This window comes from Thalassophryne amazonica, chromosome 12 (genome assembly GCF_902500255.1).
Source record: "Thalassophryne amazonica chromosome 12, fThaAma1.1, whole genome shotgun sequence".
NCBI lineage: Eukaryota > Metazoa > Chordata > Actinopteri > Batrachoidiformes > Batrachoididae > Thalassophryne > Thalassophryne amazonica.
In genome coordinates, this window is record NC_047114.1 from 102,294,210 (window position 1) to 102,311,290 (window position 17,081).

General features: G+C 40.2%; 1 protein-coding gene across 1 annotated transcript in view; it reads right to left on the reverse strand.

The window, feature by feature from the left end:
* Positions 1-1,452: 1,452 nt before the first annotated feature.
* The window catches only part of puf60a (poly-U binding splicing factor a), a 35,776-nt gene continuing 20,147 nt past the window's right edge, over positions 1,453-17,081 (reverse strand). Inside the window, exons 8-10 of the mRNA XM_034183677.1 lie at positions 9,264-9,366; positions 3,646-3,884; positions 1,453-1,794 (exon numbers count right to left, since the gene is read on the reverse strand). Coding sequence (XP_034039568.1) covers positions 1,495-1,794; positions 3,646-3,884; positions 9,264-9,366 — 642 coding nt within the window. The 3' untranslated portion in view covers positions 1,453-1,494. The remainder of the gene's footprint in view (positions 1,795-3,645; positions 3,885-9,263; positions 9,367-17,081) is intronic.

Sequence of the window (17,081 nt, forward strand, 5' to 3'; positions counted from 1 at the left end):
TCCTTTTCATGAGAAACACAACGGACCCGGGGGCGGGGGGGGGGAGTTGGTCTGCTGATTGTTTTCCAAACATAGCACCAACTCAGACTTCGCCTCTCAGACATGATCTGACCCTGACCACACCCTTTAAATAAGGAAGTAAAACCAAAAACAAACCTGAAGACTGAGACTCTTAAGACTCGGAGTCACCTGACCTGCAATCGTCCTATCAGTGACAACAGACAGACCGTGACCACTTCTGCTACAGCAAGATGGAAAACAGGAAACCATGAGCAACAGCAGAACACTTTCAGTGTCAAGCTAACATTAGCCTCAGAAACACGCCGGCCTGAATCAGACACATTACTCAGAGGAACATGAGCAGAACCACCGCGGGTCCACCCACACCTCCCCAAACCACCTGCTGCAGCCAGCGGACACAGGGCGTGTCCTCCAGTCTCTGGGGTCCTCCACACTGAGGCACCTGCGTCCTGGATCATGTCCAGAGAAACTCACCACATGGACTAAATGTGGTGTCTGATGTTCCCTCACAGTGTCAGTGATCCTCCTCATCTGAGTCTCACTAAGCAACTGTTCATTGGACACAACGTCATTCCAACAGAACACAGAGATCCTCCACAGAGACCTGGGACCAAAGACATCCAGTCCTCACCTGAGGACACTGGTTAGAGTCCAAGTCTGAGAAGCATGTGTCAGTAAGACAGGAAGCACCAGGATGCTGAAGACTTGGACCTTCATTCTCTTTAAAGACATCAGCATCGCCAAACACATCTGACCTTCGACCTCATGACTTCACAGACTTTGAAAGAACTTGGACCCAGAGACATGAAGGTCCCTGCTAAGATCAGTGAACGTCTCTCTGACGAGAAGTAAAACATGGACATGTCTGTCTGTCTGTCACGGACATGAACGAGTGAAGCTCTTCAGCATCTCACCATGTCATTCCCAGTTTGTGGCTTTTTCCCCACTGGGCAGATTTTTTGTGCCATTTCCGGTTTGTGCCTTTATCTACCACAGAGCTGTTACCGTTTTTCTTAGCTCCTCCCACTTGTGGACAGGTGTGGCTGAGCCTGTTTGTTGATGATATCACTGATGACAAAAAAGGCAGAATGAATTCTGGGAGAAATTATCTGCTCACATTCTACCGATTCAAAAACTGTTTTCAAAGCATGCTGGGAAAGCAACAAGACTTTCGGTTAACACGAACCCAACAGAACAAAATCTCAGAACCAGATCCAGAACCAGAGGGTTCTGGATGAGGTGCTGACGTGCATGATGGAGCTCTAACACGACACAGATCCAGAAACCAGAAGATCAAACACCAGCACAGGGAGCCGCTTTGGAAAACCATCAGCAGATCAGCTAAAAACAGGAAGTGGTCCATTAAACCGGAAACAACAGGCGGCAAAGTTCAGTCGCCATGGAAACAAACACCAAATTGAATTTTTAAGAAAATCACTGAGGTTAGAAAGCGGTGGCTGTGAGTGCGTGGTGCTACGCCGACAGGTCGCTGTTACTGAAGCGTTCCTGGTCGTACACTTCAGCGACCACCTTGCGACCTCCAAACCAGCGCTGGTTCAGGGCGTGGATGGCCCGGTTCATCTCCGCCGCCTCCGAGAACTCAACAAAGATCTTGACGATGACCTCAGCATCATCCTCTTCACCCTGTCGCTCCTGGTAGATGATGACACGTTTCACCTGGCCAAACTTCCCACACTCTTCAGTCACCTCGCCCTCCAGGTCGTCGTCGATGTCATCAGGTCCAACCATGTTCCTCAGGACCATGACAGTGGACTGTGGGGGACAGAAACACCCGCAGGGACATCAGAACCCAACCAACGTGCCAATCAGAATGAGCCACTCGTCAGAAAGCAGATTTTAGCTACATCAGCGCAAACGCTAACGCTACCACTATGACGCCACCCTCAACACCACAGCCCCGTGTGTCAGTGCCTCGCTCAGAGGGCGTCGTGTCGTACTCCTCGTGTGTCAGTGTCTCTCTCAGAGGGCTTGGCGTCGTACTCCTCGTGTGTCAGTGTCTCTCTCAGAGGGCTTGGCGTCGTACGCCCCGTGTGTCAGTGTCTCTCTGAGGGCGTGGCGTCGTACGCCCCGTGTGTCAGTGTCTCTCTGAGGGCGTGGCGTCGTACGCCCCGTGTGTCAGTGTCTCTCTGAGGGCGTGGCGTCGTACGCCCCGTGTGTCAGTGTCTCTCTCTGAGGGCGTGGCGTCGTACGCCCCGTGTGTCAGTGTCTCTCTCTGAGGGCGTGGCGTCGTACGCCCCGTGTGTCAGTGTCTCTCTCTGAGGGCGTGGCGTCGTACGCCCCGTGTGTCAGTGTCTCTCTCTGAGGGCGTGGCGTCGTACGCCCCGTGTGTCAGTGTCTCTCTCTGAGGGCGTGGCGTCGTACGCCCCGTGTGTCAGTGTCTCTCTCTGAGGGCGTGGCGTCGTACGCCCCGTGTGTCAGTGTCTCTCTCTGAGGGCGTGGCGTCGTACGCCCCCTGTGTCAGTGTCTCTCTCAGAGGGCGTGGCGTCGTACGCCCCCTGTGTCAGTGTCTCTCTCTGAGGGCGTGGCGTCGTACGCCCCGTGTGTCAGTGTCTCTCTCTGAGGGCGTGGCGTCGTACGCCCCGTGTGTCAGTGTCTCTCTCTGAGGGCGTGGCGTCGTACGCCCCGTGTGTCAGTGTCTCTCTCTGAGGGCGTGGCGTCGTACGCCCCATGTGTCAGTGTCTCTCTCTGAGGGCGTGGCGTCGTACGCCCCGTGTGTCAGTGTCTCTCTCTGAGGGCGTGGCGTCGTACGCCCCGTGTCAGTGTCTCTCTCTGAGGGCGTGGCGTCGTACGCCCCCTGTGTCAGTGTCTCTCTCAGAGGGCGTGGCGACGTACGCCCCGTGTGTCAGTGTCTCGCTCAGAGGGCGTGGCAACGTACGCCCCGTGTGTCAGTGTCTCGCTCAGAGGGCGTGGCAACGTACGCCCCGTGTGTCAGTGTCTCGCCCAGAGGGCATGGCGACGTACGCCCCGTGTGTCAGTGTCTCGCCCAGACGGCGTGGCGTCATACGCCCCGTGTGTCAGTGTCTCTCTCTGAGGGCGTGGCGTCGTACGCCCCGTGTGTCAGTGTCTCTCTCTGAGGGCGTGGTGTCGTACGCCCCGTGTGTCAGTGTCTCTCTCTGAGGGCGTGGCGTCGTACGCCCCGTGTGTCAGTGTCTCTCTCTGAGGGCGTGGCGTCGTACGCCCCGTGTGTCAGTGTCTCTCTCTGAGGGCGTGGCGTCGTACGCCCCGTGTGTCAGTGTCTCTCTCTGAGGGCGTGGCGTCGTACGCCCCGTGTCAGTGTCTCTCTCTGAGGGCGTGGCGTCGTACGCCCCCTGTGTCAGTGTCTCGCTCAGAGGGCGTGGCGACGTACGCCCCGTGTGTCAGTGTCTCGCTCAGAGGGCGTGGCAACGTACGCCCCGTGTGTCAGTGTCTCGCTCAGAGGGCATGGCGACGTACGCCCCGTGTGTCAGTGTCTCGCCCAGACGGCGTGGCGTCATACGCCCCGTGTGTCAGTGTCTCTCTCATGGGTATGGCGACGTACGCCCCGTGTGTCAGTGTCCCGCTCAGAGGGCGTGGCGTCGTACGCCCCCTGTGTCAGTGTCTCACTCAGAGGGCGTGTCGATGTACCTCCCGCTTGCGCAGCAGCTTCCTCATCACCATGTGTCTGGCGCTGCTCCCGCTGATACTCATGTGCTCCTGCTCGCTCAGTGGCTCAACGGCTCCGTCCTGCAGTGCCTCCTGCTGCCAGTCTTCCTCCTCCTTTTTGTTTACATCAGAACCACCTATCAGAGAGGCTGCTTGGGGAGTGGCAAGCACCGGGTTCACCAAACCCACTTGAGGTAAGCCAGGTCGAGCTGGGGTAACACCTGAAACAGACAGGAAACATGTTTACAGCCTGGCACAAAAACACGGTTTTGGTCTCTATAGACAGTTTCCTCCATGACAATTGGACAGGGTTGAATTTATTTCTAACTTCTTAGTTTAAAGGACATGTTTAATGTCCCAGTTAGTAAGACAACATAAAAGTACTCATGATCGTAAGTCTCCCTGCACACGTGCTAATAATTAGTGATCACTGATGTATTTTATTCTTCTCACTCTGAGCGTTAACAGGTGCATCTCAGGAAATCCTCTCATTCTGCATTTCTCTGCGTGTGACATACATTTTAGAACAAGCAGAAACATCTGGATGACCGACAGACAGAGTTTGTTGAATCGAACCTGCTCCATCTGAAAACGAAGTTTCTGAGCTGCCGTTCAAAAGTGATGGCTCGGATTTACAGACAGGAAACGACACACTTCACCCCAAAACGCTTAACTTTTTTAGAGACTGTTGGATTTTGGAACCTAAAGTGTGGTGACACACTGTTTGTGGCACAGGACGCTGGTTTCCTGCTGCTGTCATCATGGACGTGGACTGTCTCCACCACGCAGGTTTTACAGACTGCCTGGACATGCAGATGTACAGTAGTGTTCAGAATAATAGTGGTGCTATGTGACTAAAAAGATTAATCCAGGTTTTGAGTATATTTCTTATTGTTACATGGGAAACAAGGTACCAGTAGATTCAGTAGGTTCTCACTAATCCAACAAGACCAAGCATTCATGATATGCACACTCTTAAGGCTATGAAATTGGGCTATTAGTAAAAAAAGTAGAAAAGGGGGTGTTCACAATAATAGTAGTGTGGCATTCAGTCAGTGAGTTTGTCAATTTTGTGGAACAAACAGGTGTGAATCAGGTGTCCCCTATTTAAGGATGAAGCCAGCACCTGTTGAACATGCTTTTCTCTTTGAAAGCCTGAGGAAAATGGGACGTTCATGACATTGTTCAGAAGAACAGCGTAGTTTGATTAAAAAGTTGATTGGAGAGGGGAAAACGTATACGCAGGTGCAAAAAATTATAGGCTGTTCATCTACAATGATCTCCAATGCTTTAAAATGGACAAAAAAAAAAACAGAGACGTGTGGAAGAAAACAGAAAACAACCATCAAACTGGATAGAAGAATAACCAGAATGGCAAAGGCTCACCCATTGATCAGCTCCAGGATGATCAAAGACAGTCTGGAGTTACCTGTAAGTGCTGTGACAGAAGACACCTGTGTAAAGCTATTTATTTGCAAGAATCCCCCGCAAAGTCCCTCTGTTAAATAAAAGACATGTGCAGAAGAGGTTACAATTTGCCAAAGAGCACATCAACTGGCCTAAAGAGAAATGGAGGAATATTTTGTGGACCGATGAGAGTAAAATTGTTCTTTTTGGGTCCAAGGGCCACAGACAGTTTGTGAGACGACCCCCAAACTCTGAATTCAAGCCACAGTTCACAGTGAAGACAGTGAAGCATGGTGGTGCAAGCATCATGATATGGGCATGTTTCTCCTACTATGGTGTTGGGCCTATATATCACATACCAGGTATCATGGATCAGTTTGGATATGTCAAAATACTTGAAGAGGTCATGTTGCCTTATGCTGAAGAGGACATGCTCTTGAAATGGGTGTTTCAACAAGACAACGACCCCAAGTACACTAGTAAACCAGCAAAATCTTGGTTCCAAACCAACAAAATTAATGCCTCGCAGATGTGAAGAAATCATGAAAAACTGTGGTTATACAACTAAATACTAGTTTAGTGATTCACAGGATTGATAAAAAAGCAGTTTGAACATAATAGTTTTGAGTTTGTAGCATCAACAGCAGATGCTACTATTATTGTGAACACCCCCTTTTCTACTTTTTTTTACTAATAGCCCAATTTCATAGCCTTAAGAGTGTGCATATCATGAATGCTTGGTCTTGTTGGATTTGTGAGAATCTACTGAATCGACTGGTACCTTGTTTCCCATGTAACAATAAGAAATATACTCAAAATCTGGATTAATCTTTTTAGTCACATAGCACTACTATTATTCTGAACACTACTGTATGTCTAATATTGGAAAAACGCAGAAGATGCTATTTTCAGGAGATAACGGACTCTCTATCTAACATGCCACAATGGTGACAGAATCTCAGTTGAAGGCAGAGTTGCACTGGATTTCATGTGCAATCAGAACCTGAGGGCAAGTGGACCTGGACATTATTCTCTGGACGGCCATCTGTACCTGAGGTCTAGTGGAACTTGAAAATGTCTCTGGCTGTTGATCTGAGTGAGGACGAATGGACCTTTAATCCCTTGGCTGGCGGCTGCACGCGTTCGTGATGTGTGCATTGGAGCTTCTTTGATGATGTGGACTTTTTATTTGTAAATCTTTACACCTGGTTGAGCTTGTTCATTTTTTCATCTTTTGCTTTGTGTTCCTTTCAATGAAAGTAAAATATTTATTTTACTTTGAGAGAGTCTGTGGGATTTTGGATCTGGATGTGTGTGCGCTGCAGGCGGTTTTAACGCACAGCTCAGCTGTTAATTACAACTTTGTCCATGATGTCAAATGCTATCAGATCTGATCACATCTGTGCCTTTTCATGTCATGTACGAAGGCCATAAAACAGCTGAGCTGCAGGTTAAAACAGCTGCTACACTGTTTTAATATATATATATATATATATATATATATATATATATATATATATATATATATATATATATATATATATATATGATATTTTTTAACAGTTAAATACAACACTTACCAGCATTTTGTTTTGATTTTAACAGGCTGCGTTTCTGACTAATGGCCGTGCAGGTGCACTAACTATGTCACTTGTCGGAAACATCCGAGTACTCATGAGTACTTTGTTTTCGGACGTCTCCGTAGCTGTTTGCTGCGAACACCGTATACTTTGAAACTGGTCACAGAAGTGCACAAAGTAATCCAGGTGGATCATCAGATGGTCACTAACAGACTAAATCTAAATTGTTATGATGTCAAAGCGACATGTCCTTTAAGACATTTTGAGACAAAGTTCTGTCTAATTATGGGCGTGGACACTTTGAGTGGCAGTGCCTTTGCCTCTTGTGGTGTGGTGATGGCGGCTTCAAGCCCAGACACGGGTGTCATGTCGTCTGTTCTAGGTCTATAGAAGCCTGCAGGTGATGTCACGTGGACTTTGTCCAGCATTGAGACAGTCTGTGGTTTTTAAAGCCAGCGTCCTCTGCATAAAGAAGGGCATGTTGGGCCAAAAACAGGGCGGAGTCAGAGCTGCAGTGTTCATGATATCAAGCACAACATTTCTCAACTAAATAAGATTATTTGTGGTTTGTCCTGAAGGTTTGTAATGATCAGAATCCACAAAAACTGATCAATGATCAATTTATGTGATCAATTCTCTGCAAGCCGCATTGCCAACAACATGTCTTTGTTCATGCCAATAAAGTTACTTCAATCTTGAATCCATTGTTGACATTAAAACAAACAAAAATGTTTGCAGTTATTTGTTTGAATTTCAATTTATTTCATTCATATAGCGCCAAATCACAACAAAGTTGGCGCTTCACACAAGTAAGGTCTAACCTTACTAACCCCCAGAGCAAGAACACAGACAGTGGTAAAGAAAAAAAACTCCCTTTGATGATTTGATGAAGAAACCTCAAGCAGACCAGACTCAGAGGGGTGACCCTCTGCTTGGGCCATGATACAGACACAAATTACAGAACAAATATACAGGAAATGTTGCCGTTGCACAGGACAGGAGGGTTACATACAGACACCACACCCACCTCTGGATGGAGCCACACCTCAAACAGAGAGAAAAACAGACTCAGGCATCAGAAAGACAACAAATACAGTATAATTTGCCAGTATTAAACAACAAGAACAGAAGAAGTACTAAGGTGATCGCCGGCCACTAGCCCTAAACTTCACTAAAAGACACAGAATTTAGGTAAAGTTGAGGCCGCGGCACGCTCCGTTTACTCGCACACTCTGTTTTATTAATGCAGGGAGATTATTCCACAGAACAGGGGCATGATAAGAGAAAGTTCTGTGACCTGCAGATTGTTTTTATGCATAAAATAAAGTTGTTAGTTTTTCAGTACTCTGAGAGGTGGGCGGAGCTTTGGTTTGCTTCCTGGCAACAGCCTGTACACATGTAGCACTCCACTCTGATTGGCTGATAAAAATTTAATAATCGATGCAGTAGTTCATTTTTTAAGCTTTGTTTTTCTCTCAAAACTGCTGCTGTATCTTCCGCTGCCTTTCTGTTCTTGACGCACATGCACAGTCATGGTAATTTGGGTCAGTCGTGATGTCACCTGAAAGGTTATGCTCAAACAGTATCATGGCTAGCCAGCAACAGAGAGCTAAAGTTCAGAAGCATTTTAACCAAATTAAAGAGAAAAACGTGTAATGCAAAGTCTGAAAGGCAGAACCTTCCTTCCACAGCAGCACAGCGGCGATGCAGGAACATCTGAGAAGGAAACACGCTGTGGCTGATGCAGCGACAGTCGTCTCGGTAAGCTAACTGGCTACTTAGCTGTGAACATTAACGTCCATAGTGAGCTAAATGTTAACATTAACAACAACAGTTTAATTAGCCTGAACTTTTTTGTTTGCTGTAACGTTATAACAATAACGCCACGTTTGAATAGGAAATGTGATAACGCTCATGTTTTATGACGCTATGTTACAGAGCTAAAACGACGACTGTGTTACCAAGTAAAAGTTTTATCGCCTTTTTTTAGTTACCACATAACTGAAACACTTCAAGCTAATGATGTTACATAAGAGCAGCTGCTTGCGTACAATCCGATGAGTCGACTAATCACAAAAATAATCAGTAACTTTATCAAAATAATCGTTTGAGGCAGCCCTAATGTGCACAAGGTGAAGGGTTTTCTTGCCACTGAAACATGGATGGTAAATGGACTGCATTTACATCACAGTCAGTCACAGTGATGCCTCACATTCACGCACACTGGCACTCACTACACACCAGGACCAACTTAGGGATTAAGGCCCTTTCCAGCCAAACGGGGGTTTGAACAGAGGATCCTCTGGTCTGAAGTCCAACGCTTAACCACCTGACCATCACCTCCCCAATATAAATAGCAAAGCGCCCCGAGACACGCCCAAAACACGCTAGCACCCTGCACAAGACCAGTTTACCTTCACCATGAAAACAAGGCCGAAGATGCATTTTTGGACAAGTGAAGGATTTGACTGTTTAGTCAATCAGAATCTAGGCTCAACAACACCACCTACAGACGACATGCTGCCAAAAGGAGATTGTGAACAGAAGAATTCTGGAAACACTCTTCATGTGTTTGACTGTGATTGGAGACGGCATGTTGGCGGGACATCCTACCTGTGATGACACCTGGCGCCTGTGCAGCCATGACAGCTTGAGGAAGTCCACCCAGCAGAGCTGGTGCAGCCAGGGCTCCGAGGACCGACACGCCCACTGCATCCTGAATACATCACATCAAAACACAAATGATTAAATGATAAAAAATAAAAAATAATAAAAACACAACGCCCAAATACTGTGCACGACTGCAAAATAATAATGATAAAAACACAACGCCCAAATTATTTTAATAATAATAAAAACACAACGCCCAAATACTGTGCACGACTGCAAAATAATAATGATAAAAACACAACGCCCAAATTATTTTAATAATAATAAAAACACAACGCCCAAATACTGTGCACGACTGCAAAATAATAATGATAAAAACACAACGCCCAAATTATTTTAATAATAATAAAAACACAACGCCCAAATACTGTGCACGACTGCAAAATAATAATGATAAAAACACAACGCCCAAATTATTTTAATAATAATAAAAACACAACGCCCAAATACTGTGCACGACTGCAAAATAATAATGATAAAAACACAACGCCCAAATTATTTTAATAATAATAAAAACACAACGCCCAAATACTGTGCACGACTGCAAAATAATAATGATAAAAACACAACGCCCAAATTATTTTAATAATAATAAAAACACAACGCCCAAATACTGTGCACGACTGCAAAATAATAATGATAAAAACACAACGCCCAAATTATTTTAATAATAATAAAAACACAACGCCCAAATACTGTGCACGACTGCAAAATAATAATAATAAAAACACAACTCAAATTATAATTTTAATAATAATAAAAACACAATGCCCAAATACTGTGCACGACTGCAAAATCATAATGATAAAAACACAACGCCCAAATACTGTGCACGACTGCAAAATAATAATGATAAAAACACAACGCCCAAATACTGTGCACAACTACAAAATAATAATAATAAAAACACAACGCCCAAATTATTATTTTAATAATAATAAAAACACAGCGCCCAAATACTGTGCACGACTGCAAAATAATAATGATAAAAACACAACGCCCAAATACTGTGCACGACTGCAAAATAATAATGATAAAAACACAACGCCCAAATTATTTTAATAATAATAAAAACACAACGCCCAAATACTGTGCACGACTGCAAAATAATAATAATAAAAACACAACACTCAAATTATAATTTTAATAATAATAAAAACACAATGCCCAAATACTGTGCACGACTGCAAAATCATAATGATAAAAACACAACGCCCAAATACTGTGCACAACTACAAAATAATAATAATAAAAACACAACGCCCAAATTATTATTTTAATAATAATAAAAACACAGCGCCCAAATACTGTGCACGACTGCAAAATCATAATGATAAAAACACAATGCCCAAATTATTATTTTAATAATAATAAAAACACAGCGCCCAAATACTGTGCACGACTGCAAAATCATAATGATAAAAACACAACGCCCAAATACTGTGCACGACTGCAAAATAATAATAATAAAAACACAACGCCCAAATACTGTGCACGACTGCAAAATAATAATAATAAAAACACAACGCCCAAATTATTATTTTAATAATAATAAAAACACAGCGCCCAAATACTGTGCACGACTGCAAAATCATAATGATAAAAACACAGCGCCCAAATACTGTGCACGACTGCAAAATCATAATGATAAAAACACAACGCCCAAATACTGTGCACGACTGCAAATTCATAATGATAAAAACACAACGCCCAAATACTGTGCACGACTGCAAAATAATAATAATAAAAACACAACACTCAAATTATAATTTTAATAATAATAAAAACACAATGCCCAAATACTGTGCACGACTGCAAAATCATAATGATAAAAACACAACGCCCAAATACTGTGCACAACTACAAAATAATAATAATAAAAACACAACGCCCAAATACTGTGCACGACTGCAAAATCATAATGATAAAAACACAACGCCCAAATACTGTGCACGACTGCAAAATAATAATAATAAAAACACAACGCCCAAATTATTATTTTAATAATAATAAAAACACAGCGCCCAAATACTGTGCACGACTGCAAAATCATAATGATAAAAACACAGCGCCCAAATACTGTGCACGACTGCAAAATCATAATGATAAAAACAGCGCCCAAATACTGTGCACGACTGCAAAATCATAATGATAAAAACACAACGCCCAAATACTGTGCACGACTGCAAAATCATAATGATAAAAACACAACGCCCAAATACTGTGCACGACTGCAAAATCATAATGATAAAAACACAACGCCCAAATACTGTGCACGACTGCAAAATAATAATAAAAACACAACGCCCAAATTATTATTTTAATAATAATAAAAACACAAGGCCCAAATACTGTGCACGACTGCAAAATCATAATGATAAAAACACAGCGCCCAAATACTGTGCACGACTGCAAAATCATGATAAAAACACAGCGCCCAAATACTGTGCACGACTGCAAAATCATGATAAAAACACAGCGCCCAAATACTGTGCACGACTGCAAAATCACAATGATAAAAACACAGCGCCCAAATACTGTGCACGACTGCAAAATCATAATGATAAAAACACAGCGCCCAAATACTGTGCACGACTGCAAAATCATAATGATAAAAACACAACGCCCAAATACTGTGCAGTACTGCAAAATAATAATAATAAAAACACAACGCCCAAATACTGTGCACGACTGCAAAATAATAATGATAAAAACACAACGCCCAAATTATTATTTTAATAATAATAAAAACACAACGCCCAAATTATTATTTGAAGAATAATAAAAACACAACACCCAAATTATTATTTGAAGAATAAAAACACAACGCCCAAATTATTATTTGAATAATAAAAACACAACGCCCAAATTATTATTTGAATAATAATAAAAACACAACGCCCAAATTATTATTTGAATAATAATAAAAACACAACACCCAAATACTGTGCACTACAGCAAAATAATAATAATAAAAACACAACGCCCAAATACTGTGCACGACTGCAAAATAATAATAATAAAAACACAACGCCTAAATACTGTGCACGACTGCAAAATAATAAAAACACAACACCCAAATTATTATTTTAATAATAATAAAAACACAACGCCCAAATACTGTGTACGACTGCAAAATAATAAAAACACAACACCCAAATTATTATTTTAATAATAATAAAAACACAACGCCCAAATACTGTGCACGACTGCAAAATAATAAAAACACAACACCCAAATGATTATTTTAATAATAATAAAAACACAACGCCCAAATACTGTGTACGACTGCAAAATAATAAAAACACAACACCCAAATTATTATTTTAATAATAATAAAAACACAACGCCCAAATACTGTGTACGACTGCAAAATAATAAAAACACAACACCCAAATTATTATTTGAATAATAATAAAAACACAACACCCAAATACTGTGCACTACAGCAAAATAATAATAATAAAAACACAACGCCCAAATACTGTGCACGACTGCAAAATAATAATAATAAAAACACAACGCCTAAATACTGTGCACGACTGCAAAATAATAAAAACACAACACCCAAATTATTATTTTAATAATAATAAAAACACAACGCCCAAATACTGTGTACGACTGCAAAATAATAAAAACACAACACCCAAATTATTATTTTAATAATAATAAAAACACAACGCCCAAATACTGTGCACGACTGCAAAATAATAAAAACACAACACCCAAATTATTATTTTAATAATAACAAAAACACAACGCCCAAATACTGTGCACGACTGCAAAATAATAAAAACACAACACCCAAATTATTATTTTAATAATAAAAACACAACGCCCAAATACTGTGTACGAATGCAAAATAATAATAATAAAAACACAACGCCCAAATACTGTGCACGACTGCAAAATAATAATAATAATAAAAACACAACGCCCAAATACTGTGCACTACAGCAAAATAATAATAATAAAAACACAACGCCCAAATACTGTGCACTACTGCAAAATAATAATAATAAAAACACAACGCCCAAATACTGTGCACGACTGCAAAATAATAATAATAAAAACACAACGCCCAAATACTCTGCACGACTGCAAAATAATAATAATAAAAACACAACGCCCAAATACTGTGCACGACTGCAAAATAATGATAAAAACACAACGCCCAAATACTGTGCACGACTGCAAAATAATAATAATAAAAACACAACACCCAAATTATTATTTTAATAATAATAAAAACACAACGCCCAAATACTGTGCAGTACTGCAAAATAATAATAATAAAAACACAACACCCAAATTATTATTTTAATAATAATAAAAACACAACGCCCAAATACTGTGCAGTACTGCAAAATAATAATGATAAAAACACAACGCCCAAATACTGTGCACGACTGCAAAAATCATAATGATAAAAACACAACGCCCAAATACTGTGCACGACTGCAAAATCATAATGATAAAAACACAACGCCCAAATACTGTGCACGACTGCAAAATCATAATGATAAAAACACAACGCCCAAATTATTATTTTAATAATAATAAAAACACAACACCCAAATACTGTGCACGACTGCAAAATAATAATGATAAAAACACAACGCCCAAATACTGTGCACGACTGCAAAATAATAATGATAAAAACACAACGCCCAAATACTGTGCACGACTGCAAAATAATAATAATAAAAACACAACGCCCAAATTATTATTTGAATAATAATAAAAACACAACGCCCAAACACTGTGTACGACTGCAAAATAATAATAATAATAAAAACACAACGCCCAAACACTGTGCACGACTGCAAAATAATAATAATAATAAAAACACAACGCCCAAATACTGTGCACGACTGCAAAATAATAATAATAATAAAAACACAACGCCCAAATACTGTGCACGACTGCAAAATAATAATAATAATAAAAACACAACGCCCAAATACTGTGCACGACTGCAAAATAATAATAATAATAAAAACACAACGCCCAAATACTGTGCACGACTGCAAAATAATAATAAAAACACAACGCCCAAATACTGTGCACGACTGCAAAATAATAATAAAAACACAACGCCCAAATACTGTGCACGACTGCAAAATAATAATAAGAATAAAACACAACACCCAAATTATTATTTTAATAATAATACAAACACAACGCCCAAATACTGTGCACGACTGCAAAATAATAATAATAAAAACACAACGCCCAAATACTGTGCACGACTGCAAAATCATAATAATAAAAAACACCCAAATTATTATTTTAATAATAACAAAAACACAACGCCCAAACACTGTGCACGACTGCAAAATCATAATGATAAAAACACAACGCCCAAATACTGTGCACGACTGCAAAATCATAATGATAAAAACACAACGCCCAAATTATTATTTTAATAATAATAAAAACACAACGCCCAAATACTGTGCACGACTGCAAAATCATAATGATAAAAACACAACGCCCAAATTATTATTTTAATAATAATAAAAACACAACGCCCAAATACTGTGCACGACTGCAAAATCATAATGATAAAAACACAACGCCCAAATACTGTGCACGACTGCAAAATCATAATGATAAAAACACAACACCCAAATACTGTGCACGACTGCAAAATCATAATGATAAAAACACAACGCCCAAATACTGTGCACGACTGCAAAATAATAATAATTAAAAACACCCAAATACTGTGCACTACTGCAAAATAATAATAATAAAAACACAACACCCAAATTATTATTTTAATAATAATAAAAACACAACGCCCAAATACTGTGCACGACTGCAAAATCATAATGATAAAAACACAACGCCCAAATACTGTGCACGACTGCAAAATCATAATGATAAAAACACAACGCCCAAATACTGTGCACGACTGCAAAATAATAATAAAAACACCCAAATACTGTGCACTACTGCAAAATAATAATAATAAAAACACAACACCCAAATTATTATTTTAATAATAATAAAAACACAACGCCCAAATACTGTGCACGACTGCAAAATCATAATGATAAAAACACAACGCCCAAATACTGTGCACGACTGCAAAATCATAATGATAAAAACACAACGCCCAAATTATTATTTTAATAATAATAAAAACACAACGCCCAAATACTGTGCACGACTGCAAAATCATAATGATAAAAACACAACGCCCAAATACTGTGCACGACTGCAAAATCATAATGATAAAAACACAACGCCCAAATACTGTGCACGACTGCAAAATCATAATGATAAAAACACAACGCCCAAATACTGTGCACGACTGCAAAATCATAATGATAAAAACACAACGCCCAAATACTGTGCACGACTGCAAAATCATAATGATAAAAACACAACGCCCAAATACTGTGCACGACTGCAAAATAATAATGATAAAAACACAACGCCCAAATTATTTTAATAATAATAACAACACAACGCCCAAATACTGTGCACGACTGCAAAATAATAATGATAAAAACACAACGCCCAAATTATTTTAATAATAATAAAAACACAACGCCCAAATACTGTGCACGACTGCAAAATAATAATGATAAAAACACAACGCCCAAATTATTTTAATAATAATAAAAACACAACGCCCAAATACTGTGCACGACTGCAAAATAATAATGATAAAAACACAACGCCCAAATTATTTTAATAATAATAAAAACACAACGCCCAAATACTGTGCACGACTGCAAAATAATAATAATAAAAACACAACACTCAAATTATAATTTTAATAATAATAAAAACACAATGCCCAAATACTGTGCACGACTGCAAAATCATAATGATAAAAACACAACGCCCAAATACTGTGCACGACTGCAAAATAATAATGATAAAAACACAACGCCCAAATACTGTGCACAACTACAAAATAATAATAATAAAAACACAACGCCCAAATTATTATTTTAATAATAATAAAAACACAGCGCCCAAATACTGTGCACGACTGCAAAATAATAATGATAAAAACACAACGCCCAAATACTGTGCACGACTGCAAAATAATAATGATAAAAACACAACGCCCAAATTATTTTAATAATAATAAAAACACAACGCCCAAATACTGTGCACGACTGCAAAATAATAATAATAAAAACACAACACTCAAATTATAATTTTAATAATAATAAAAACACAATGCCCAAATACTGTGCACGACTGCAAAATCATAATGATAACACAACGCCCAAATACTGTGCACAACTACAAAATAATAATAAAAACACAACGCCCAAATTATTATTTTAATAATAATAAAAACACAGCGCCCAAATACTGTGCACGACTGCAAAATCATAATGATAAAAACACAACGCCCAAATTATTATTTTAATAATAATAAAAACACAGCGCCCAAATACTGTGCACGACTGCAAAATCATAATGATAAAAACACAACGCCCAAATACTGTGCACGACTGCAAAATAATAATAATAAAAACACAACGCCCAAATACTGTGCACGACTGCAAAATAATAATAATAAAAACACAACGCCCAAATTATTATTTTAATAATAATAAAAACACAGCGCCCAAATACTGTGCACGACTGCAAAATCATAATGATAAAAACACAGCGCCCAAATACTGTGCACGACTGCAAAATCATAATGATAAAAACACAACGCCCAAATACTGTGCACGACTGCAAATTCATAATGATAAAAACACAACGCCCAAATACTGTGCA